At 39.1% G+C, this 26,511-nt stretch overlaps 1 protein-coding gene across 1 annotated transcript; it reads left to right on the plus strand.

Moving 5' to 3' along the window:
- Positions 1-599: 599 nt before the first annotated feature.
- Positions 600-26,189, plus strand: Spdya (speedy/RINGO cell cycle regulator family member A). The gene is given in 5 exon segments (XM_008828412.3): positions 600-914; positions 4,812-4,870; positions 8,990-9,075; positions 13,881-14,052; positions 25,677-26,189. Coding segments are annotated over 5 exon segments (855 nt in total). The 5' UTR covers positions 600-682; the 3' UTR covers positions 25,983-26,189.
- Positions 26,190-26,511: the final 322 nt, after the last annotated feature.

The following is a 26,511-nucleotide window of genomic DNA, read 5'->3' on the forward strand; positions in this document are numbered from 1 at the left end:
ATTAGTTTATGAAAATCCTACAAAGCACAAGTGCCACTTATTTCCTAGCTCTGAACTCTAAGAGCAATTTCCAATATGACTTAGTATTGTAAATTTAACATTTTAATAGCAAGATCAACAACATTCTATATGACTATATCTATTATAGTCAATAAATACCAATAAATGCTTATTGCATTTTGTAATCAAGGAAAGAAAACTTGTCAGGAAAAGAGAACACCACAAAAAGAAAATAAGCAATGTTCAGATTTGATTTTGAGTTCCAGAATAACCACAACAAAATGGTACACAAAGGAAGTACATCATTTACCCAAAGGAAATATAGCTTTTCTTAGCTCTGAACTCTAAGAGCAATAGAGCAATTTCGAAGATGACTTAGTATTGTAAATAACATTTTTTTTTTGGTATTTTTTGAGACAGGGTCTCCCAGTAGCCTCACCTGGACTGAAACTCACTATGTAGACCAGGCTGGCCTTGAACTCACAGAGATCCACCTGCCTCTGCCTCCTGAGTGCTGGTATTAAAGGTGTGTGCCACCACCCCCAGCATAAATAACATTTTAATAGAAAGATTATGACATTCTATATGACTGTGTCTAGTAGTAGCCAATCAATTTTTATATAGAAATGAATTAATGTGATAATTTTATATTTTATTTTTACAGGAATTTTGGGAAGCCAAAATGCGGCACAATCAGATGTATTGTGAGACACCACCTACTGTCACTGTTCATGTTAAATCAGGTTCAAATAGATCACATCAAACTAGAAAACCCATTAATCTGAAGCGTCCTATTTTTAAAGATAGTTGGCAAACATCTGAAAAAAATGCACATAATAACAAATCTAAACGCCCCAAAGGACCTTGTCTAATTATACAGCGTCAGGAAATGACTGCTTTCTTTAAATTATTTGGTAGGTGTAAGATATTTTAATTGTATAGTTATAAAATACTTAAAAATCAGAATGTAAATTTTTTTTTTTTTTGGTCTTTTTGAGATGGTCTCCCTGTAGCCTCAGCTGTCCTGGAACTGTGTGGACCAGGCTGGCCTCAAACTCACAGAGATCCACCTGCCTCTGCCTCCCAGTGCTGGGATTAAAGGTGTGTGCCACCACACCTGGCTTCTTTTTTGTTATTTTTTACAAAAAAATGTTAATGGATTTATTTGTGTATGTATATATGTGTTTGGGGGCACACACATGTCATGGCATACATATGGAGGTCAGAGGACAACTTGTGGAAGTCTGTTCTCCTTCCACCATGTGAGTCCTGGGGATCAAACTCAGGTTGTCAGTCCAGTGTGGTGCTAAGAACTTTTACCCACTAAGCCATCTCACTGACCCTCTTACCATTTTTATAGTGAAAACGTGCAAATTCATCTAACTTTCTAAACTGTTTAAATTCAAGTGTCAAGTGCAATTCAGGACATGAGTTTTGATTTAAAATAAAATAGTATATATAGGCTCAGATGAGCTACCACCCAGTTTGACTAGGCCTGAGGAAGTTTCCCAGGACTCTTACAATTAAAACCAAGCAAAATGTTAATGTTGGTCAACCTAGAAAGTTTGTTATATTTTAGGAATATTGTTGAAAGTTAATGTTTTAACAGGGCATAATGGTATATACCTTTAATCCCAGCACTGGGGAGGCAGAGGCAGGCAGATCTCTGTGAAATCTCAAAAACGACAGCAAAACCCAAAAGTTAATGTATTATCATCATTTTCATACAATGAAATTGAGTGATTTTATTCATTACACAAGATTACTTTGTTGGCCCAGCACTCGGGAGGCAGAGGCAGGCAGATCTCTGTGAGTTCAAGGCCAGCCTGGTCTACATAGTGAGTTCCAGGACAGCTGGGGCTACAGGGAGATACTTTCTAAAAAAAAAAAAAAAAAGATTACTTTGTTGGTACATTTCTTAACAAGCAGACAAATAGAAACTTATTTATATTATTATGCTAGCGAAAAAAAAAGAAAAATAGAAATGATAGTAAGAGATTAGAATAAGGAATAGTATAGGTGGGTTCTCAGTAAGAAATCAAGTACAGGGGCTAGAGAGGGCTCAGTAGTTAAGAGTACTGACTACTCTTCCAGAGGATCCAGGTTTGATTTCCAGCACCCAAATGGTGCCTAACAACCTAACTCCAGTTTCGGGGGATCCGATGCCCTCTTCTGGCCTCTGCAGATTTTATATGACACAGGTACACTTACATACATGTAGACAAAACATTTAGACATATAAAATAAAATTAAAATTTTATTTGTCTTTTTGAGACAGGGTCTCCCTGTAGCCCCAGCTGGCCTGGAGCTCACTATAATAAACCAGACTGGCCTTGACCTTGCAGAGATCTGCTTGCCTCTGCCTCCCAAGTGCTGGGACTGAAGGCATGCATCACCATGCCAGGCAAAAATAATGAATTTTTAAAAATTGAAAAAACTCTGCCGGGTGTGGTGACGCACACCTTTAATCCCAGCACTCTGGAGGCAGAGGCAGGTGGATCTCTGTAAGTTCAAGGCCAGCCTGGTCTACATAGTGAGTTCCAGGACATCTGGGGCAACAGGGAGACACTGTCTCAAAAAGACCAAAACAAATTTTAAAAACTCAAGCACATGCTGGTTGTAGAAGGTAGCAGACCTCCTTGTAGGGGAAGGCTATGTGCACTCAAGCAAGGTGGGTAATATGTAAAGAAAAAGTTATAGTGATTTCCCCCATTTGGGATCCAGGATGTTAATAGAAGTTTCCATTTTTCTTTATTAAGAGTGGAACAAAATCATTACCTACAAACTTTTTTTTTTTTCCTGAGATAGGGTCTCATATATGCCACACTGGCTTTGTATTCTTTATGTAGCCAAGGATGACCTTGAACTTCTTGTCCTCCTGCCCTCTACCTATCAAGTGCTGGGATTACAGGCATATGCCACCATGTCCGGTTTTACACAGGGCTGGGGATCAAACACTACAAACCGAGCCACATCCCCAACCCTTATCCACAAATTTTTTGGGTATCTCTAACTGGTCATGAGAAAATACCTGGTATATCTACCATTTTAGGTAATTTAAGAAATAGATATAGGCCGGGCATGGTGGCGCATGCCTTTAATCCCAGCACTTGGGAGGCAGAGGCAGGCAGATCTTTGTGAGTTCGAGGCCAGCCTGGTCTACATAGTTCCAGGACAGCCGGGGCTACTAGGAGACCCTGTCTCAAAAAGACGAAAAAAAAAAAAATACAGAAGTAACAAGACAAATTCTCAGGAAATCTTTATTCTTGGAACTTTCCAAATATTTATTACATTAGTAGTATTTTCTTTTTATTATTTTTATTTTATGCATAGAAGTGTATTGTCTGAATGTGTGTTAGTGCACCCATGTTGTGCAATGCATGGAGGTCAGAAGAGGGTGTTGGAATCCCCTGGAACTGGAGTTATAGACAGTCATTAGCTGCCATATGGGTTCTGGGTATTGAACCTGGGTTCTCTGCAAGAGCAGCCAGTGCTTTTAACCATTGAGCCATCTCTCCACATTGCTAATACTTGTAACGTGAATTTGCAGGTATGATGGCACATGCCTTTAATCCCAGTACTCAGAAGGCAGTGGGAGGTGAATCTCTGAATTTGAGGACTACATAGTGAGTTCCAGGCCAGCCAGAGCTACAGTGATGCCCTGTCTCGAAAAAAAAAAAAAAAAAAGGAAAAGAAAGAAAGTCTGGGGGCTGGAGAGATGGCGCAAAGCTTAAGAACACTGGTTCTTCTTGTAGAAGACCCGGGTTCGAATCCTAGCATCCACATGGCAGCTAACAACTGTCAGTAACTCCAGTTCCAGGGGATCTGACAGCCTCTTTTGTTCTCCGAGGGCACTGCAAGACACGGGTGCACTTACCTATACGCAGGCAATACACGCATACACATAAAAAAAAGTCTGGAAAAGATTTTGCTTTATTGCTTAAATGAAAGGGATTTTCCTAGATTATATTCTGATAACCACCAACATTTTAAGATTATATATATTAATGTTTTCAAATTAAAGGTTTTTAATTTACTTTTTGGATGTCATAAAGTTTTAAATTTTTGGTTCTAATAATCAGTTTTCTCAAAATTAAATGCTAATCCTAATACCTTTTGAAGTTATTTATACAAATCTGTTTACATTTGAAATTGAATAATAAGTAGAATAGAAGTAGAAAAGAGTCCAAAATGAAAATACTCTGGAACTTGAAAAGTACTTAAAACAGTATTGTTATTATTTCTTTTTTATCTATTTTTATTTTTATGTGCATGTGTTTTGACTGCCTGCAAGTGAACCTATGTGTGCAATGCCTACAGAGGCCAAAAGAGGGCTTCAGATCCTCTGGAACTAGAGTTATGGACAGCTGTTGGCTAACCCAACGTGGGTGCTGGGAACTGAACCTGGGTCCTCTGCAAGAGCAGCCAGTGCTCTTAACTGCTAAACCATCTCTCCAGCCCTTAAGTTCTTTCTTAGAATCTTAATTATCTTGTACCAGATTCAATTTCTACCTCTCATGGACTTTGCAAAGGAATGCAGAATGGAGTTGTCCAACATAGTGTTGGATATAAGGAAATACACACCATTCTTCTTTAAAGCTGAGCTATATACATAGTGAAGTAAATCAGATGGGAAGATGGCTAGTCCTTGCAATAACAAACATACTGAAAAACTGACTAGACCTTAGACAACAGTGACCCAGCCATCTTTGTTTCATTCTCTAAGCATCATTTGTACTCTTCTGATATAGAAATTATCTCTTCAAAAGACATTTTTTAAAAAGATAAGACATAGCTATCTTTTGTTCTAGATGATGATTTAATTCAAGATTTCTTGTGGATGGACTGCTGCTGTAAAATTGCAGACAAGGTAAATTTGGTAACAATGTAATCATAAACCATCATTGTTATGTTACTTGACCATCAGAATTTTTATAAGACGCTATATAAGAATTTTCTATTTTGCGGGGGGTGGTGGCACACACTTTTAATCCCAGCACTCGGGAGGCAGAGGCAGGCGGAGCTCTGTGAGTTCAAGGCCAGCCTGGTCTACATAGTTCCAGGACAGCTGGGGCTACAGGGAGACCCTGTCTCAAAAAAAGAGGTTTCTACTTTATTAAGGTTAGGAAAACAGCTAGCTTACATTGCTCCTTCAGAGCAGAATTGTTTCTTAAAAAATGTTTATTTGTGTGTGTGTTTGTCTGTGAGAGAGAGAGAGAGAGAGAGAGAGAGAGAGAGAGAGAGAGAGAGAGAGGGAGGGAGGGAAGCAGCATGCCACATCACGTGTAGAAATCAGAGGACACTTTGTGGGAGTTGGTTCTCCTACGATGTGGAACCTGGAGATCCAACTCAGGTTGTCAGGCTTGGTAGCAAGTGCCTTCACCCACTGAGCCATCTTGCTGGCTCCCATAAATGACATTCAGTCCAAATCTGTTTGAGAACAAGAATCATTATAGACTCAGTAACTTTTGGGGAGAGGGACACATCCTCACTTTTATCTAGCCCAGGCTGCCCTGGGCTCACTATGGAGCCCAAACTGACCTCACACATACAAAATTCACAATTCTACCTCAGCCTCCTAAGAGCTAGTTCAATACATTTTGATCAGAATTATCTTTTATTGGTGGGGAGAAAAAATACCGAGTCTCTATTAAGATAGTCTCTTATGTTTGAATGTTTTCTTAAGTAATTCAGATAAAATATCCCAATTATCTTTTTTGTTTGTTTGTTTTTATTTGGTTTGGTTTTGAGACAGTGGGCCTGGAACTCCCTATGTATACTAGGTGGGGCCTGGAACCCTCTTGTGTACACCAGGCTGGCCTTGATCTAACAGAAATAGCCTGTCTCTGTCTCCCAAGTGCTAAGACTAAAGGTGCATGCCATCTTTAAATTCTTAATTTTTAAAAAAATTTATCATCTCTTTTGTTTTTGTTTTTGAGACAGGGTCTTCCTGTAGCCCCAGCTGACCTGGAACTCGATATGTAGACCAGGCTGGCCTTGAACTCACAGAGATCTGCCTGCCTCTCCCTCCCGAGTGCTGGGATTAAACGTGTGTGCCCACTATGTCCACATTTTTTCATTTTATGTGTATGAGTGTATTGCCTACATGTGCATAAATGTACCCATGTCATGCAGTGCCCACGGAGGTCAGAAGAGGGCATCAGATCCCCTGGAACTTGAGTTAGGACAGTTGTTAGCCACCATGTGGGTGCTGGGAACCAAACCTGAGTCCTCTGGAAGAGTAGCCAGTGCTCTTAACCACTGCACCATCTCTCCAGCCCCCCAATTATCTTTTTAAACTCAAAATTTTTAGTATATTCAACAGGCTTTAATAAAATTGCTATAACAATTCAATGACATAAATAATCTCAATTTCCATGTTACCGACCTCACTGTTGGATACTAGCCATGCCTGTCACAGACTATGAGAAACACTAGACATATAAATTGAGTCATTTCATAAAATAAATGGTCATACTCTTAGCATACAAGGAAATGGACTTGTGACATTTTGACACACGTATATCATTACACTTAGTCCTCCCCCCTGCCACCATTGCCCCCATCTCCCTTCTTCCCAGTGATCTTATAGGGCAAAATTAACTTATCATGCTCTTTATTTAGATATTAATATTTTATAAACTGTCTAGTTTATAAACTGTCTAGTTATAAACAGTGATATTATTTGCTTTTTTGTGGGGTGCGGGTTGGTTTGTTTTGAGGCAGGGTCTCCTTATAGCCCCTGTGGGCCTATAACTCTGTAGAAGGCCTCAATCTCACAGAGATCTGCCTGTCTCCGCCTCCAAAGTGCTGGAATTAAAGGTATCTGCCACTACAGCCAGCTGTTCTTTGCTCTTTCAAAAATATTTTATTTACTAATTTTAAGTGTATGAGTTTACTGCCTGCATATATGTAAGTCCACCCATGTCATGTAATGCCTACAGAAGTCAGAAGAGGGTGTTATATCTCCTGGAACTGCAGTTAGTTATTAGCTGCTGTGTGGATGCTGGGAACCAGACCTGGGTCTTTTGCAAAAGCAGCCAGTGCTCTTAACTGCTAAGCCATGTCTCCAGCCCCTCATCTTTGCTTTTTTGTAGATAAATTTCAACATTTGTTTGTATGCTTTTGAGTCAGCTGAATAGTTACTATTTTACTTTTGCAAATACCATTTTAGACTGGGCAGTCATACAGAAAGTTCAATATAACTTCATATAACAATAAAAAATGTGCAAATCAATAAATGTTTGGAAGGTTAGCTTGTGACTAAATAATATCAAAGTTCAGAAGGCTTTCATTTAATACTTGAGAGGACAAAGATAAATGAGTTTAAATTTTTTAATTTTGGGAACTTTTAGAATATTTAAAGCATATACAACTTTAAGACAGAGACCCTCTGGGGCTGAAGAGATGGCTCAGTGGTTAAGAACACTGGCTCTTCTTGCAGAAGACCCAGGTTTGAATCCCAACACCCACATGGCAGCTAACAACTGCCCGAAACTCCAGTTCCAGGAGATCCTACAGCCTCTTCTGTCCTCTGCTGCCATTGTATGACATGGGTGCTCTTACCTACATGCAGGCAATACATGCATACACATAAAATAAAAATAATAAATAAAGTATTTTTTTAAAAAGACCCTTCATGTGCCTCTTATCGAGGTAGAGTAATCAATTCATGGCCACTCTTGTTTCTTTTAACCCTTCTCCCCTGGAGACTAGATTGTTTTGAAGCAAATCTCAGGCATCCTAACATTTTATAATAAACATCTCATAATATGAGACCAGCAAGATGATTAAGCTGGTAAAGGCACTTACAAGTTGTCCTTTGCAGGGCAAGGTGATGCTGGCCTTTAATCCCAGCACTTGGGAGGCAGAGGCAGGTGAATCTGTAGCCTGGTATACATAGCTAGTTCCATCTAGGGCCTTAGGGAGATCCTGTCTCATAAAACAAAGAGCAAGTTGTCCTTTGACATCTCTACATCTGTGTGGTGGTGTGACACACACAAATAAGTAAATGTAAAACTTCATAAAACACTTGCAGTGTCTTTAACACTTCAGATTAACGGAATGCTGTATGAAATACCCAGTTTCTTTGGCATTGTGGTGATCCTTAGAGTTTTACTGCATTAAAGTTGGTAGACAGCAGGGGACACTGTTTTGAAAAGTAATTAGCCAGGAATATTGTATCTTTACAGTATTTCAAGAATCCTTTACTTAGAAATTAAGGGAAACTTGGAATCACTTGTACAATCCCATGACTGTACAATGAAATAGTGTGAGAGAGAAAATAATGCATTTGTATTTATAATTTGTTGCAAATTGGAACTGTCACATCTTGGCATAGGTTCTAAAAGGCTAACCATATATCTTTCTAATAATATATTTTAAATGTTTTCTGCGTGAAAACTGAGCCCTGCTATCTAACTTCTGAAGTCATTCTTTTTTGTTTGAGACAGGGTCTCCCTGTAGCCCCAGCTGGCCTGGAACTCACTATGCAGACCAGGTTGGCCTCAGTCTCACAAAAATCTGCCTGCTTCTGCCTCCTCAGTGCTGGGGATTAAAGGCTTGTGCCCCCACACCTGGCCTCCCATGAAGTTATTCTGAAAGATTATTTTTAAAAGTAAATACAGGGGTTAGTGGGTATAACTCAAGTGGTAAGAATGTTTGCTTAGCATGCATAAGCATCAAGCTTCTGGGTTTAATTCCTAGAACCGAAAAGGGGTGGAGATAGGGGGAAGGGTATCTACAACTAAAAGAATTCAGAGAAAAATTTAGGAATCCATTTAGTTAAATATAAAAAACTGTTAGGAACTGTTTCTCATACTGTTCACATCAATTGATTAAAGGAAACAAATATAAGTACTCAGGTGATTGTATAAGAATATATAATGCCTTATTTAGCTTATTCATCAGAAAAGTTTAAAGTCAACTATTTTATAGCAGTTGTATTTATGAAAGCAAAACATTAATAATTTCTAACTTTTCCTTATAGTATCTTTTGGCTATGACCTTTGTTTATTTCAAGAGAGCTAAATTTACTATAAATGAGCACACCAGGATAAATTTCTTTATTGCTCTGTAAGTATGCTTTTTACTAAATGTTTTTTGTATAACCTAAAATACATATAATTTATAATTTAAAGCAAAACCAGATTACAACTTTGTGGATTAAAATTACTAAACCTTCCTGTATGAAAACTACGTATTTTTCACTTTAATAGGATTTTTTTTATGTTCTTTTCACTGACCTTATCATGCTATATGCCCAAGATTTGTTGTTCAGTATTTCAATTCAGGTTGTAATTGTATCTTTTACATCTTTCACAGTTTGTATATAAATTACCCTAATTCTTCTCCTTATGACTTAATACTTTTTTTTTTTTTTTTGGTCTTTTTGAGACAGGGTCTCCCTGTAGCCCCAGCTGTCCTGGAACTCACTATGTGGACCAGGCTGGCCTTGAACTCACTGAGATCCGCCTGCCTCTGCCTCCCTAGTGCTGGGACTAAAGATGTGTGCCACCACACACCCAGCTTATACTTTTTAAAAGTCAGATTATTCTCTTTTAAACTGCCAGTTAGTGCCGGGCATTGTGGCACACTTGGGAGGCAGAGGCAGGCAGATCTCTGAGTTCCAGGGCAGTCAGGTCTACATAGTGAGTTCCAGACCAACTGAGGCTACAAGGAAACCCTGTCTCAAAAAAAGAAGACCAAAAAAACAAAAGAAAAAAAACCCTGCCAGTTAGTATATAGTAAAAATTATCATCATCATACTATTACATAAATTGAACATTTGTGGAAAACATTTCAGACTACTCTTTGCTGGTCTATGCTTAACATATAGGAATTATTCATGTTTAATAATTTTAATGTTCACTGATGGTTTCATTGAAATGTTTATTTTCCAGTTTTCCATTGATATTTTATATTAGTGAATGATAGATAGCTTTGTTATCTGTTGAATAGTTTTAATGGTACAGTTTTCCAATTTATAGGTCATACTTTAGCTAGAAAAAATGTAATTTAAAAAATGGTGTGTAATTTAAGGGCTGGATATATAGATTAGTGGTAGAATACTTGCCTAGTATTTCCAAGGCCCCAGGTTTAATCCCCAGCCCTGATTTAAAGAAAAAGAAACAAAGGAGCCAGGTGTGGTGGCACATGCCTTTAGTCCCAGCACTTGGGAGGCAGAGGCAGGCAGATCTCTGTGAGTTCTCTGTGAGTTCAAGGCGAGCCTGGTCTACATAATGAGTTCCAGGCCATCTGGGGCTCAGAGAGACCCTGTCTCAAAAAGACCAAAAAAAAAAAAATGAAAACAAAAAAAATGGAAAAAATTAAGAATTTAAGAATGTATTTTGGAGGTTGTAGCATATCTCGAAGATAGACTACTTCTCTGATACACATAAGGCCCTGGGTTCAATTCCTAGCACCAAAACTAAATAAAGGAATACATTTTTCTACCTGTACTTGGATATAATGCTGCAGCTTGGAATTTATCTAATTTTAAGTGCTAAACTAGGGAACTATATATAAAAACAAGTATTTGAGCAATAGCTGTATGCACAAAGGAGTAACTTTTACTCAAAGTTTATTAATTCAATATCAGAGTTACTAAAGAAGCAAAACAAAAAGCCAGGCATCTCTGAGTTTGAGACCAGTCTGGTCTACACAGTGAGTTCCAGGCCAGCTGGGGCTACAGGGAGACCCTGTCTCAAAAAGACCAAAAAAAACCAAAAAACAAAAAACAACAACAACAACAAAAAAAAAACCAATCTATGCATTAATTAAGAGATTAAGAGACAAATTTTCCAGGACATAGGAAACATGAACTCAAGTTAACTTTTGGTAATGATTGCTAAACTGAAAGAATTCAATAGTAATAGGTAATACTATTATCTGCAAAGCACCACATTTTATATATATTTATACATTTAGTTTTCCTCATGAAATGCATTTCTTATTATCACTGTTTTATGGGGGAGAAAACAGACTTAGGAAGATTAAGTACTTTAAGTACTTTGAGAAATCACAATAGTTAGTTAAGGAGGTCAGGTATTGTGGTATACACCTATAATCCCAGCATTTGGGAGTCTGAGGCAGGAGGATCATGAATTTGAGGCCAGCCTGGGCTACATAGGAAACTCTTGACTCAAAAGTATAAGAATAAAAATGAGGAACAGAACTAAGGTGTAAATTTATGTATGATTTTCCAAGGGCCAAATTCAGTCATTGACATTGTTAAGTTGCCATTACATAGCTTCAGTATTGTACTATATCTGTATTTAATATAATACTTATTTTGTAGTTTTTTCCCCTGCCTGAGAATTAAAAACAAATCACAAGAGGCTTTTGTTTAAATCCAACTAGAAGCCTGAAATTGGATTTGTTTCACAGTTATAACCAGTATAACACTGTTTAGCTTTGACTATGTAGTAGTCTGTAAGCTTGCACTGCTTGCTGCATTATCTGTAGTAACATGAATTCTAATATCCATTCTCTATCTAATCATGCTTTTCTGTAGGCTCACTCAGTAGTTCTTTTCATTAGATATTTCCTGATAGTGACAGTTGTAAAGCTCTCTCTCTCCAATTTTTTGAGACATGGTATCATATAGTTCAGGATGACCCCAAACTTCCTATGTAGCCAAGGATGTTCTTAAACTCCTGATCCTCCTGTCTTTACCTCCTAAGTGCTGAGGTTTCAGGTGTTTGCCACCCTGCCCAGAGACATTCTCAGTTTCTATTATCATCCTTTCATATTCCTTTTTATAGTTATTACTTTCATGCCACTCTTAACTATATAGCATGAGCTCAAGGACAGCCAGTTCAAGTTTAAGACAGTGAGACCCTGACTTAAAATAAAAAGTAAAAAGAGAACTGGAATATAACTCAGTGATAGAGCACTTTCCTAGTATGTACACTGCCCTGGGTTCAATCTCTAGTACTGCCAAAAAAAGAAAAACTAACGGACTCTGGAATCTTTGGTCTTCCTTTCTGGCTAAGCCTTTAAAAAAACTGTTATGGAACCAGAGTGATGCCTCAGTGGTTAAGCAGAAGACCCAGGTTCAAATCCCAGCACCCACACAGGGCTAACAACCTTCTGTAACTCCAGTTCCATGGGATCTGATGCCCTCTTCTGTCTTCCACAGGTACTGCATGACACAGATGCACTTACATGCAAATATAACACTCATATGAAATAAAAATAAATGAATAAACATTTTGAAAAAGCTTCTGATGTGAAAATACAGTTTATGAAATTTTTAAAAAGTTGTTGTGGGCCAGGCATGGTGGCACATACCTTTAATCTCAGCACTGGGAGGCTATGAGATTAAGGCCAACCTGGTCTACATAGTGTGTTTCAGGCTAGATGGAGCTACACAAAGATCTGTGGCAAAAAGAAAAAAAATTGTTGTGGGCTGGAGAGATGGTTCAGTGGCTCTTGCAAAGGACCTGGGTTCAGTTCCCAGCACTTACATAGCTAACAATCATCCGTTCCTGGTGATATGATGCCCTCTTCTGGCCTCTGTGGGCATGCATGTGGTGCACTTACATACATGCAGGCAAAACACTCATACACATAAAATTAATAAAAATTTGTTGTAACCTGCCAGGCATGATGGTGCACATCTTTAATCCCAGCACTCTGGAGGCAGAGGTAGATGAATCTTTGTGAGTTCAAGGCCAATATGGTCTACATAGTGAGTTCCAGGCCAGCTGGGGCTACAGGGAGACCCTGTCTCAAAAAGACCAAAAAAAAAAAAAAAAAAAAAGGAATTTTGTTGTTGTTGTAAACTACTTGAGATTAGATGAGCTTCCTTGATTTGAAAGTTACTATCTTTTGCCAGGTGTGGTGGTGCATGCCTTTAATCCCAGCACACAAAAGGCAGAGGCAGGCAGGCGAATCTCTGAGTTCAAGGCCAGCTAGGGTAGGGGAGACCCTGTCTCAAAAAGACATATATATATATATATCTTTCAACACTAAATTTTTATATTTATGAGTATATTGCCTGCACGTATGTAAGTACACCCATGTCATGCAGTACCCATGGAGGCCAGAAGAGGACATCAGATCCCCTGGAACTGGAGTTACAGACAGTTGTTAGCCACTATGTGGGTGCTGGGATTCAAACCCGGGTCCTGTACAAGAGCAACCAGTGCTCTCTCCAGCCCTCAACAAATAACGCCTGTCCTTTTTTTTTTCTTTTGGCCTTTTTGAAACAGGATCTCCCTAAAGCCCCAGCTGGCCTGGAACTCACTATGTAGACCAGGCTGGCTTTGAACTCACAGATGCACCCATTTTGTGCAATGCCTGTGGCAGTCAGAAAAGGGTGTTGGATCCCTTGGAATTGGAGTTACGGACAGTTGTTAGCTGCCATGTGAGTGCGGGGATTTGAACCTGGGTCCTCTCCAAGAGCAGCCAGTGCTCTTAACTGCTGAGCCATCTCTCCAGCCCCAAGACCCAAAAGATTTTATTTATTTATTTTTTCTTTGTTTGTTTATTTATTTTTGGTCTTTTTGAGACTGGGTCTCCCAGTATCCCAGCTGTCCTGGAACTCACTATGGAGACCAGGCTGGCCTTGAACTCACAGAGATCCGCCTGCCTCTGCCTCCCGAGTGCTGGGACTGAAGGCCTGTGCCACCACACCCAACTAACCCAAAAGATTTTATAAAAGATTAAAAAACAAAAAGATGGGGCATGGTGGTAGACACTTTTATCCCAGCAATCAGGAGGCAGAGGCAGGTGGATCTCTGTAAGATGGAGGCCAGCTAGAACCCAACAAGGTCTAATATCATTTATGTACTGATAATCCAGTTGTATTCTTTTTAGTTAGCTACTCTTCCTGTCCTTACCCATTTATTTTTTGGGTTGTTGGTCTTTGTTAGGTATCTGGCTAACACGGTTGAAGAAGATGAAGAAGAAGCCAAGTATGAAATTTTTCCATGGGCTTTAGGGAAAAACTGGAGAAAATTGTTCCCTAATTTCTTAAAGTTAAGGGACCAGCTTTGGGATAGAATTGACTATAGGGCTATTGTAAGCAGACGATGCTGTGAAGAGGTAAGGATTTTAAAATACTATATATAATCTTTTGTCTTTAATTTTTCTTGATTTATTTTTTTTTGGTTTGTTTTTGTTTTTGTTTTTGCTTTCTTACTATTTTGGTGCTCACAACCACCTACGTTATCTTCCTCAGTCTTGGGATACAATATGTTCTTTGATTCTCATTCTGTCTCTCTGTCTCTCTCTGTCTCTCTCTGTCTCTCTCTCTCTCTCTCTCTCTCTCTCTCTCTCTCTCTCTGTTTCTCTCTCCGTCTCTCTCTGTACATGTATAGAGAGGTCATCAGCCTTGGTCATTATTATAAGTGAAATCTCTGTATTACCATGTTTCTGTTTTAATCATCATAAGCATTAAAACCTGAAATTTCTGAGAAGACTACAATAGTATTCTTTTTTAAAATATTTTTTATTTTTTTTATTTTATGTGTATGCGTATATTGCCTTCATGTAGGTAAGTGCATCCATGTCGTGCAATGCCTACAGAGGACAGAAGAGGCTGTTGGATCCCCTGGAACTGGAGTTACAGATAGTTGTTAGCTGCCATGTGGGTGCTGGGATTCAAACCTGGGTCTTCTGCAAGAACAACTAGTGTTCTTAACTGCTGAGCCATCTCTCCAGCCCCTACAATAGTATTTATTGTAGTGTGCTTCTCCTGTCTAAAACATCACTAGTATATACTAAAACATTCTATTGAGGACTATACTAAAGCTATAGTTGAGTAATAATTTCCACTAAAGTAAATGAATTTTCAGTTCCCAGGACTAAAGCCAACAGCATGGTATATAATTTAATACTTTTTTCTTTTGGGGGGACACGGTCTCCCTGTAGCCCCAGCTGGCTTGGAACTTCCTATGTTGACCAGACTGGCCTCAATCTCAGAGAAATCCTCTGCCTCTGCCTCTGCCTCCTGAATACTGGGATTAAAGGAGTGCATCACCATGCCTGGGTAGATATCAGATTTAATTTAGATAAACTATCTTATTTGTAAAACAGTTATTTTACTCAAATATTTGGGGGTCTTGCTAAAATTAACATCTGGAGTAGAAAATTAAGTGCAAGTAACAATTACTGTAAGCTCTGTACTTGTTCAGAATTTTTGAGAAATTCAGACAATTCTGTATTTAAATGAAATCTTGTCCAGTTAAATGGTCATAGGCCAAAGGATCCAAAACTAATGCTTCGTGTCAAAGTTGCATAAAGATTTCAGTGATACATCACAGAGTTTTTTCCCAGAACTAAAGTTGTTATTTTTTATTTTATTTATATTATGTGTATTGTCTGCATGTGTGTAAGTGCACCTGTGTCATGCAATGCGCAATGCCATAGATGTCAGAAGAGGGAGTCAAATTCTCCTGGAACTGGAGTTATGGGTGGTTGTTAGCTGGCATGTGGGTTCCTCTTGTAAGAGAAGCCAGTACTCTTTTTTTAAAAAAAGAGTTATTTAATCTTTTTTTTTTTTTTTTTTTTTTTTTTTTTTTTTTTTTTTTGTAGCCCCAGCTGGCCTGGAACTCTATGTAGACCAGACTGGCCTTGAACTCACAGAGATCTGCCTGCCTCTGTCTCCTGAGTGCTGGGATTAAAGGCATCACCACCACTCCCAGCTGAGAAACAGGTACTCTTAGCAGCTGAGCCATCTCTCCAGCCCCCCCCTCTTTTTTATTTTATGTATATGAATGTTTTGCCTGCATATATGTAAAGTGCACCACGTGTGAAATGCCTGGGGAGGTCAGAAGAGAGCATCAAATCCCCTGGAACTGGAGTTACAGATGATGATTAACCACCATGTGGGTGCTGAGAACTGAACCTAGGTCATCTGCAAGAGCAGCCAGAACTTATAACTGCTGGCTGAGCCATCTCTTCAGCCCTTTGATAACTTTATTAATGGGCTAAGATACAATTGCATATTTATAAATTGTTACTCAGGAGGCAGAGGCAGAGGGATCTCTGAGTTGGAACCCAGCCTGATCTACAGGCCAGGCAGGGCGACATGATGAAACCCTGTCTCTAAACAAAGGATTGTTGACTTTTGGAGGACATCTAAGGATTCAGAAATAACAGAAGTGAGAGGGAAAAACAGTGAAAGATTACACAGCAGGCCAAGCCTCTACAAAGTTTAATTCAATGGAAAAAAGATGAAAAATTGCATGTACAAGCCTTCCAAATTAATGGATCATCATTTAAAGTGAATGTAATCCAGTTTCAGGGTATTAAAAGAATCCTTTAACTTTTAAAAAAAATATTTATTATTTTTATTTTATGTGTATTCATGTATTGCCTGCATGTAGGTAAGTACACCCATATCGTGCAATGCTGGCAGAGGTCAGAAGAGGCTGTCGGACCCCCTGGGACTGGAGTTTCGGACAGCTGTTAACTGTCATGTGGGTGCTGGAATTTGAACACGGCTCTTCTGCAAGAACAACCAGTGTTCTTAACTGCTGAGCGTCTCTCCAGCCCCTCCTTTAACTTTTTTTTTATGTCTCTACTTCCCTGGGTCCTGTGGATGTTGTGGAGCATTCCTGTAATCTCAACATTCAGGAGGCTGAGGCAGGAGAATATTAACTTCAAAGCCAGCCTGGCTGCATAAATAGTGAGATTCTATCTCAAAAAAGAAAAGAGTGGATAATTTGCATAGCTATTTGCTATTATCCTTAAGATAATTTGCATGGCCTTGAGAGTGACAGTGTGCCATATTTGAACGTTCTAATTTTTTTTAAAGTAAATGCTTTAGGGGGGCTAGAAAGATGGTTCAGTGGTTAAGAGCATTTGCTGCTCTTCCAGAAGACCTGTACTCAGTTCCCAGCACTCATGTCAGGCAGCTCGCAACCACCTGTAACTCCAGCTCCAGGGGATCTGATGTCTTTTTCTGGTCTCTAAGGGTAACACATGTGCATGCACAAACAAATAATAAATCTTTGTTGTTGTTTTAAAAAAGGTAATGTTTCAGGCTATGTGGGATACACAGTTTAAGAACGGGCACCAGAATCAAGACTCTGGTACTGGCAGAACCTTCCCTCATGGCAGACCACCCTCTCACTCTCACATAGATGATTAGCATTTTAACTGCAGCAGAGTGCATACTATACTGTTGGCATCAGACTATGCAGACCATGAAAGAGCCAAAGAGAATGGTGTGGCTTAATGGCATATGTGAAAAGGACATGCCGGCTGTGGTATCCCACACCCTTAGTCCCAGCACTTGGGAGGCAGAGGCAGGTGGATCTTTGTGACTTCAAGGCCAGCCTGGTCTACATAGCGAGTTCCAGGCCAGCTGGGGCTATAGGGAGAACCTATCTCAGAAAGACAAAAAAAAAAAAAAAAAAAAAAAAAAAAAAAAATTGTAGGGAGGTAAAAATTATGTGTTTGGACTTAAAGAAAAGTTGAGACTTAGGCTGCAAAAAAGAGGAAATAATCATTAGATTATAGCTAAAGTATTGCATTTAGTTCTGCATATCACACTTTAAGAACACTGATCACCATCTCTCTATCCTGAAGAGAACAGCTATAATAGAACCTGATCTTAATAGAATTTCATGTGTGGATAATAAAAAGCACCAGAGATTTCTAATATGAAAGAGAAGCTTCATGAAGCTTTCTGTTTTCAAATAAAGGACCACAGGGGGACAGGAAATATATCTTTTTTTTTCAGTCTGATGTGACGTTTTTAATAAAACCAGAAAATTAAGAAATCTGAAAAAAGCTCAATGTGAAGAATATTCTAACAAATATTTGAAAATAAGATAGATTATTTCAAAGGAAGTGCTTCCTGTTACTGATGACTTCTTTTAAAAAAAGGGGCTGATTTTGTTATAAAGGCTTCAGTTAAACCTAATGACACTAAAGTGCTTTAAAACTTTAAATTTTGAAAGTTCACAGTTGTAAGCTTTTGCTGCCTAAGCACTTGCTGGGCAAGTTAGGTTATTTTTTTAATGCTTGGTGGTAGAATTTGCTCATTAAATATAAACTAACAAGTGTTTAGTAAGTATCTACCATATGGGGTATTTTGTTTTTGTGTTTGAGACATGGACTCACTATAAGCCCTGGTTGGCTTGGAACTTGCAGAGATTTGCCTGCCTTTCTTGTGATAGCTAGGATTAAAGGTGTATGACACTGTGCCCAGTGCTATATTAGCTTTCTTGGGGGTGGGGGTGTTGAAACAGGATCTCCCTGTTGCCCCAGCTGGCCTGGAACTCACTATGTAGACCAGGCTGGCCTTGAACTCAGAGATCCACCTGCCTTGAGGCTGGGAATAAAGGCATGTGCCACCATGCCTGCCCTGTGCTACAGTGCCTGCAGAGGTCAGAAGAGGGTGTCAGGGGCTGGAGAGATGGCTCAGTGGTTGACCCGGGTTTGAATCCCAGCACCCACATGGCAGCTAACAACTAAGTTCTAGGGGATCTGAAGCCCTCTTCTGTCCTCCATGGGCATTGTACAACATGGGTGCACTTACATACATCCAGGCAATACACACATAAAATAAAAATAAAATTTTTTAAAAGAGTGTATCGGATCCCCTGGATGGAGTTAAAGACAGTTGTTAGCTGCCATGTGGGTGCTGGGAATCAAACCCAGGTCCTCTGCAAGAGCAGCCAGTGCTCTTAACTGCTGAACCATCTCTCCAGCCCTTGTTTTTTAAATTTTTAAATTTACATGTGTGTCTGTGTTTCTGTGTGTGACTGTGCAGTACAAGCATGGGGTGCCCAGCAAGGCCAGGAGAGGGAGTCAGATCCCCTGGAGCTGGAGCTAGAGGACATTGTGAATTGCCTTATACAGGTGCTTGGAATTGAACTCAGGCCCTCTTTAAGAGCAGTAAGCACTCTTCACCATGGAGCCATCTCTCCAGCCCCTGATGTGATGTTTTGTTACATGAATGTACATTTGTCAAGTTAAACATATATACTCAGGGCTGGAGAGATGGCTCAGTGGCTAAGAGCACTGACTGTTCTTGCAGAAGACCTGGGTTTGAATCCCAGCATCCACATGGCAGCTAACAACCATCAGTAACTCCAACTTCAGGGGATCCAATACCTGTCTCCTCGGGCACTGCATGACATGGGTGCACTTATACACCTGCAGGCATAACACTTATACACATAAAATAAATAAAATGTAAAATATATATACTCAAAATATATACTCAAAACACTTATCTCTTCTTTATGGGAAAGACATTTCAGATCTTCTGTCTTTAAAGACCTATGACACATATTTGATGTCTATAATCCCCCTACTGTGCAACAGCATGCTAGGAGTTTTTTGCTTATCTAACTGCAGTTTAGTGTCTACTGGCCAGTGTTTCCCCAGCCTTCCAGTATTCTCCAAGAGCAACACTTGAAAAGACTAATGGAACATCTTTACTTCTAAAGATTTTCCTTGTTTTATTATTTAATGCCTTTGCAGTTCCTTACAGTTCCTTATTTGTTTCTACAGAACTGAACAAAATTTATAGTTATTTGCTTGTTTATTGTCTGTTTATAAACTGTAAATGTAGTGAAATCAAACATCTCATACATTTCTATTATTTCCCTTCTCTTATCCTTCACTCCATATTAACAATCTTGCATTTTCTTTTTCTGAGATAATAAAAATAATCAGAAAAAATGCCAACATGCTTCCAACATATCTACCATGTATACCTACATGAACATCATGTATTCTGCTCTCCTCCATTCCTATAAGAAAACTTATCTTTGCTCCTATTGAAGTCTACTCCCTCTACTGCTACACTATACCTTACCTTTTCTTACCTTCTCAAGAACAGCTCCCCAGTAATTGTTCCCCTTTCTAACATATTTTCAGTTTTATTGGATCACTGCCATTAGTATACAGAATGGCTCTAAGATCACCAATTTAAAAAAATTTAGTCTCCCAGTTACACTACATTTCTGTGCCATGCCTCTCTTGTAACTAAACTCCTTTAGAAGTTGTCTGTACTCTTGCTTCTATTCTCTTTGAATCTTCTATATAAAGTCTTTCCTCTATCATTCAACATGAAAATTGCTGGCCTCCAGATAGCTCTCTGTGGCCAAAACTACAAACTGGTTCATATATATCTATATCTATATCTATATATATATATATATATATTTGTGTATGTGTGCATGTGCATGTGCATGCATGAGTGCAGGTGACTATGGAAGCATTGGATCCCCTGTATTGGATCCCCCTGTAGCTGGTTACAGGTAGTTGTGAGGATCCTGATAGGGGTTCTGGGAACCAAATTTGGGTCTCTGCAGAAGAATGAGCTCTAAACTACTGAGCTATCTCTCTAGCCCCACAGGTTAGTGCTTACTCTTCAACTTGGCAACAGCATTTGGCACATACATTTCTCCTGATAGACTCTCTTGACTTGGTTTTAGGAATATCAGGGAGTTTTGTGAATTCCCTTTCACCTCACCAGCCTTGTTAAAGTTCTTCAGAGCTCAGCTCTAGGACCTCTCCTTGCCTCTGCTGGAATTAAGTGATCTTGTTTGCTCTGAAGACTTTAACACAGGTGTTGGAGAGATGGCTCAGCCATTAAGAGTGCTTCTGCTCTTCTGGAGGAGCAGAGGTGTTCCCAGCACCCACATCAGACAACTCATAATTGTCTATAACTTCAGTTCCAAGGGATCCAATGCTTTCTTCTGGCTCCCATGGACACCTGCACATGTACGCACACACACACACACACACACACACACAAGTCTAAACAGTAAAAAGACTTTAACAGAGCTAACAGATCTCTCCCAATTCTAGATTGCCTGCTTTTATTATGTTGTCTGGTTGATACTTCAAACTTAAATGCCTAAAATTAGATTCCTGATTTCCCCCACACAAACCATAAAACTTGCTTCTCCTATAATCAGTCTTCAATATATTCATGATAGGAACTCCATCCCTCTAATTATTCATGCTATAAAACCATTACCTTTGGCTTTTCCCTTCACTTCATATCCATGCCTCAAAAATATTCAACATTGTACTATTTATTTTTATTTTGTGTGTATGTGTGTATTGCTTGCATATACACCCATACTTGCTTGCATGTGCACCCATGTTGTGCAATGCCTGAGAGGACAGAAGAGGGCGTCATATTTCCTGGAACTGGACTTACACGAATGGTTGTTAGCTGCCATGTGGGTGCTGGGAATCAAACCCAGATCCTTTGTAAAAGCAGCCAGTGCTCTTAACCACTGAGCCATCTCTCCAGTCCCACCCTCATGAACTTTTGATGGGAATGTAAAATGTTGTAGCTGCTTTAGACTGACATTTCCTCAAACAAATAAACATTGAATTACCATGGGTGCCAGGAATTCTAGCTATAGACCAAACAGAAATGAAAACTCCGTTTGCACGAAAATATAAGTACAATTTTTTTTGCAGTTTTATTCATAAAGCCAAAAATGGCAACAACTGAAATATGTCTGTCTACTTGGATTGGGTGGACAAAATGTGGTATTTCCATACGATGAAGTATTATTTAGCAATTAAATATTTTACTGATTTAAGCTACAACATGGGTGAACCTTGATAATATAACTGAAAGAAGTCAGTCACAAAGGATCACATATGATTATGTTTATATGAAATGTACAGACTACTAAAGAGGCAGAAAGTAAATTAGTGGTTACCAGGGATTGAGGGGAAGAATGGGGGTATGAGATCTTTTTTTTCCAATGGTGTCTTGATTTTTTAATTTTTAAAAAATTTTGTGTGTATGTATATTGCTTGCATGTGTTTAAGAACACCCGTGTCATGCAATGCCTGTGGAGGTCAGAAGAGGGCATCAGATCTCCTGAAACTGGAGCTACAGATGGTTGTTAGCTGCCATGTGGGTGCTGGGAATTGAACCCAGGTCTTCTGCAAGAGTAGTTGGTGCTCTTAACCGCTGAGCCATCTCTCCAGCCCCCAGATCTTTATGGAGTGATCATTATACAACTCTGATCATTCAAAAATTACTGAATTATACATTTTTAAATGGGTGAAGTGTATGATACTTAAATTATATCTCAATGTTTAAAAGCAGTTTTAAAAATTGTTTTCTTACTATTACTGTATATTCTTGTTGTTAGTACCAATTTTCAATTTCACATTCAAGCACCATATATATAATATACTTGTCCATTTATCCCTCTAAAATGTAAATTCCAGCTGGGGTTTCACTGAGTGGTTGATTGGGCTGGCATACACAAGGCCCTCATTTCAGTCCTAAGCACAAGGAAAATTACACACATACACATTATATGTAAATTTTACATATATAATATCTAATTTTGTTTCATGTAACCCAGTTTGGCATTGAACTTGCTATTTAGCCAAATCTGGGCTTGAACTCCTGATCCTTGTTTCCACCTTCTGAGTGCTGGAATTACAGGCATGCACTACCACACCTAGTATGGGTTTGTTCTTTGTTTTTTTTTGTCTGTTTTGAGACAGTCTTATTTTAGTCCAGGCTTGTCTCAAACATGCTATGTAGTCAAAGCTGGCCTGGAATTCCTGCTCCTCTTGCCTCCATCTTTTTATCTTTTTTAATTTTTCTTTTTCTTTTTTTGGTCTTTTTGAGACAGGGTCTCCCTACAGCCCCAGCTGTCCTGGAACTTGCTATGTAGACCAGGCTGGCCTCGAACTCACAGATCCACCTGTCTCTGCCTCCCAAGTGCTAGGATTAAAGGCATGTGCCACCATGCCCAGCTAGCTTTTTAATTTTTTAAAATTTATTTTTATGTATGAGCAACTATGAGTGTGTTACCTGTGTGTATATATGTGCTTTTGTGTCACACAATGCCTGCAGAGGTAAGAAGAGGGCATCAGATCCTCTGGAACTGAAGTTACATACAGATGGTTGCTAGCCTCTATCTGGATGCTGGCAGTGGAACCCAGGTCCTCTGCAAGAGCAGCCAATGATCTTAACTGCTGGATCATCTGACCAGCCCATAATTTTTAAAAAATATATTTATTTTATGTGGATGAGTATTTTGCATACGTGTATGTGCTCTTGTGTCATGCAATGCCCATGAAGGCCAGAAGAGGGCGATGGATCCCTTGGAACCAGAGTTATCGACAGTTATGAGACACCATGTGGGTGCTGGGAACCGAACCCAGGTCCTCTGCAAGAGCAGCCAGTGTTCTTAACTTCTGAGCCATCATCTCTCCAGCTCAAAATTTTGGTTTTTTGAGACAAGGTGTTTATGTTGCCCACAGTGAGTTAAAAGGATCTTCCTGCCTCAGCCAAATTGTGGTGTGTGTGTAAGTTCCAAGAAGGCAGGGTTTTCATTGCTTAGCACATAGTACATATTCAATAAGTATTTGTTGACTGATAGAATCAATGGAACTTAACACATCCAATTCTTTATACCTTATTACCCATGAAGTAGAAAAAAAAAAAAAAAAAAACCCTAATAATTCCCTGAGTTCACTTTGCAATACTCTACTCCAGGGAAGCTAGATGAGCTGTTTTTTCACTGTTAAAACTGCACATTTGAATCTATGCTATCTTATGTACTTGTACTCTGGTCCAGATGCCACAGTGTCAGGTACTTCTCTGTTAGCTACTACTTGATTTCAGGTTAGGAATTTAGAAAGCAATGCATTAAAATGGTGGTTTGGGGCAAAATAATGATGGTATGCAAAAAACACCCTATGTTGAGAATAGGCTGGAAATTGCTAACCTTGCTATAGTTCAGGAAGCAAGGGTGTAAACTAGACAGCAGTGCTTCAAAAACAAAGTCAGTGTTAGAACTATTACAAAGTTCTAATTGCTATTGGTACTAAGTTGGCTGCAGGGTATGTGAAGAGAGAATTGTTAGTTTCAGATCTATATAACAGGAAAAAATGATGGATCCTATAATGAAATAAATAGAATTAGCCAGGCGTGGTGGCACACGCCTTTATTCCCAGCACTCTGGAGGCAAAGGCACATGGATCTCTGTGAGTTCAAGGCCAGCCTGGTCTACATAGTGAGTTCCAGGCCAGCTGGGTAGCCCCAGGGGACCCTGTCTCAAAAAGACCAAAGGGGGAAAAAAAAAGAATCAAACTAGTTTATTTAGAAGACAAGGCCTTTGGTATTTAAACAGAAATATAAGGTAATAACTACATAATTAGTCAACTATGGTGAATCATCACACATAAGTGCTGCTTAGGCTTAGTAGATCAACGATTAAGTGGTACCTTCAATATTTTTTTGTTTTGTTTTGTTTTTGAGACAAGGTCTTCCTGTAACCCCAACTGGCCTGAAACTTGCTATGTAAACCAGGCTGGCCTTGAACTCAGAGATCTGCCTGCCTCTGCTTCCCCAGTAAGTTTTTTGTTTTGTTTTGTTTTTTTAACCATATCCCTTGATATATTCCAAATATTTTAAGATTAGCCTAACATAGTTAAGAGCCTCATTTTTTTAACCTAATACATTCCAAAATTAGGAATTATGTAATTTTGACTATATTATCTTTCATAAACTTAGAAACATTAAGAATTTAAAATTTAAATACCCTGACAATCTATAAGGTTGCTTTGGTTCTGTTATCTGTTTTAAATAAATTAAGCACTATGTCAATTATTAATGATCCGGACAATCATCACCTGTTATCAAAATATTGCCTCAGCTATAGAAGTTTTTATTTGTTTGAAATTTTATTTTTAAAATTTTAAGTATGGGTTTGTGCACACTTGTACAGGTGCCTGTGGAAGCCAGAAAAGGATGTTAGATTCTAGAGCTAGCCCTGGAGCTAGAATTACAGGTAGCCATGAGCTGCCAGGCATCAGTGCTGGGAACTGAACTCGGGTCCTCTGGAGTGCTCTTAACTGCTGAGTCATCTCTCCAGCCCATTTGGTTTTTTGTTTTGTTTTTTGACGGTCTCATTATGTTGCCTTGGCTGGCCTGGAACTTCCTTTGTAGACCAAGCTGCCTTGAACTCACAGATACCCACCTCCCTCTGACACCTGAGTATTGGGCCACAATGCCTGGCTTTTTTCTTTTTTTTAATGTAATTCAGTTTTTTAAATCTCAGATTTAGAAAAAGCTGCTCTTGAGCCTGGAGAGATGGCTCAACAGTTAAGAGCACTGTCTGCTCTTGCAGAGGACCTAGGTTCAGTTCCCAGCACTTTAAAGGCAGCTAACAATCATCTATAACTCCAGTTTCAGGGGATCCAATGCCTTCTTCTGGCCTCCGTGGGCACTGGATGACATAGGTCTGTTTACATACATGCAGGCAAAACAGTCATACATGAAATAAATCAAAAACTTTTTAAAGAAGAAAAAGCTGCTCTTGAGTTACAATTTTATTTTTTCGAGACAGGGTCTTAACATGTAACCATGGCTGGCCTGGAATGTGCTGTGTTGAACAGACTGGCCTCACTCAGAGATTTGCCTGCCTCTGCCTTCTGAATGTTGGGATTAAAGGCACGTGCCACCATGCCCTGCTTGAGTTACAGTTTTTGTACTCACTTTACTAAATTTTAAAATCTTATTAAAACTCTAAAAGTCTAGCTACACCTTTAATCCCAGCACTTGGGAGGCAGGGGCAGACCAGGCAATCTCTGTGAGCTCAAGGCTAGCCTGGTCTACGTGGGGAGTTCCAGGCCAACTGGGGCTATAGGGAGACCCTATCTCAAAAATCAACAACAAAAAACTAAAAGTCATCTTTTCATTATAGGTCATGGCCATTGCACCAACCCATTATATCTGGCAACGAGAACGCTCTGAGCATCATAGTGGAGCTGTCAGAAATTACAACAGAGATGAAGTTCATCTGCCCCGGGGACCTAGTGCTACACCAGTAGATTGTTCACTGTGTGGTAAAAAAGGAAGATATGTGAGATTGGGACTATCTTCATCATCTTCATCCAGTGATACACTAGAGCTAATGGAAAAGCATTCTCAGGAATCACACAATTCATAATCAATGGACATAATAGGTGATCCTTCTCAAGTTAATAGATATTCTCAAGGTATGATTTAATGGCAAAATAGAATTAGATTAATGCATATTTATTTAGTTCTAGTCAGACCTTACAGGCAGGAACATAAATTATATAACAGTGAGTTAAATTAGTATTGAAAATTTTCTCCCTTTCAGTCACTATTTTTGTCCTGTATCCATATGTACTTTGTGGCAGCCTACATACACTAAAGGACTTTACATGACATATTAAACGGCAACTTGTTACACCATGAGCTCCAAGTATTAGAACTTGAAGTGTTTTTTGAAATGTTTATTTAAAAAGGATTTCAAGAAAATAAATTTACTTGTAATCATCCAAATATTGGTTTCTTCTATATACTTTTCCATTGCTAACAAAATTAGACCATATGGTAGCCAGGCCATCTATTTTTTTTTAGCATAAAACATTTTCTTATGTTGTAGGACCCCCAGACTGGGGTACCCAACATCCACGGGAGGCTGCACCCCAATAACTCAGTTCTCAGACCAGGAGATGCAACAAGCAAGAGGATTTAATCGTTTGCGCAGACGAGGCTCCTGCCTCACT

This window comes from Nannospalax galili, unplaced genomic scaffold, assembly GCF_000622305.1.
Source record: "Nannospalax galili isolate Female #2095 unplaced genomic scaffold, S.galili_v1.0 scaffold893, whole genome shotgun sequence".
Lineage (NCBI taxonomy): Eukaryota > Metazoa > Chordata > Mammalia > Rodentia > Spalacidae > Nannospalax > Nannospalax galili.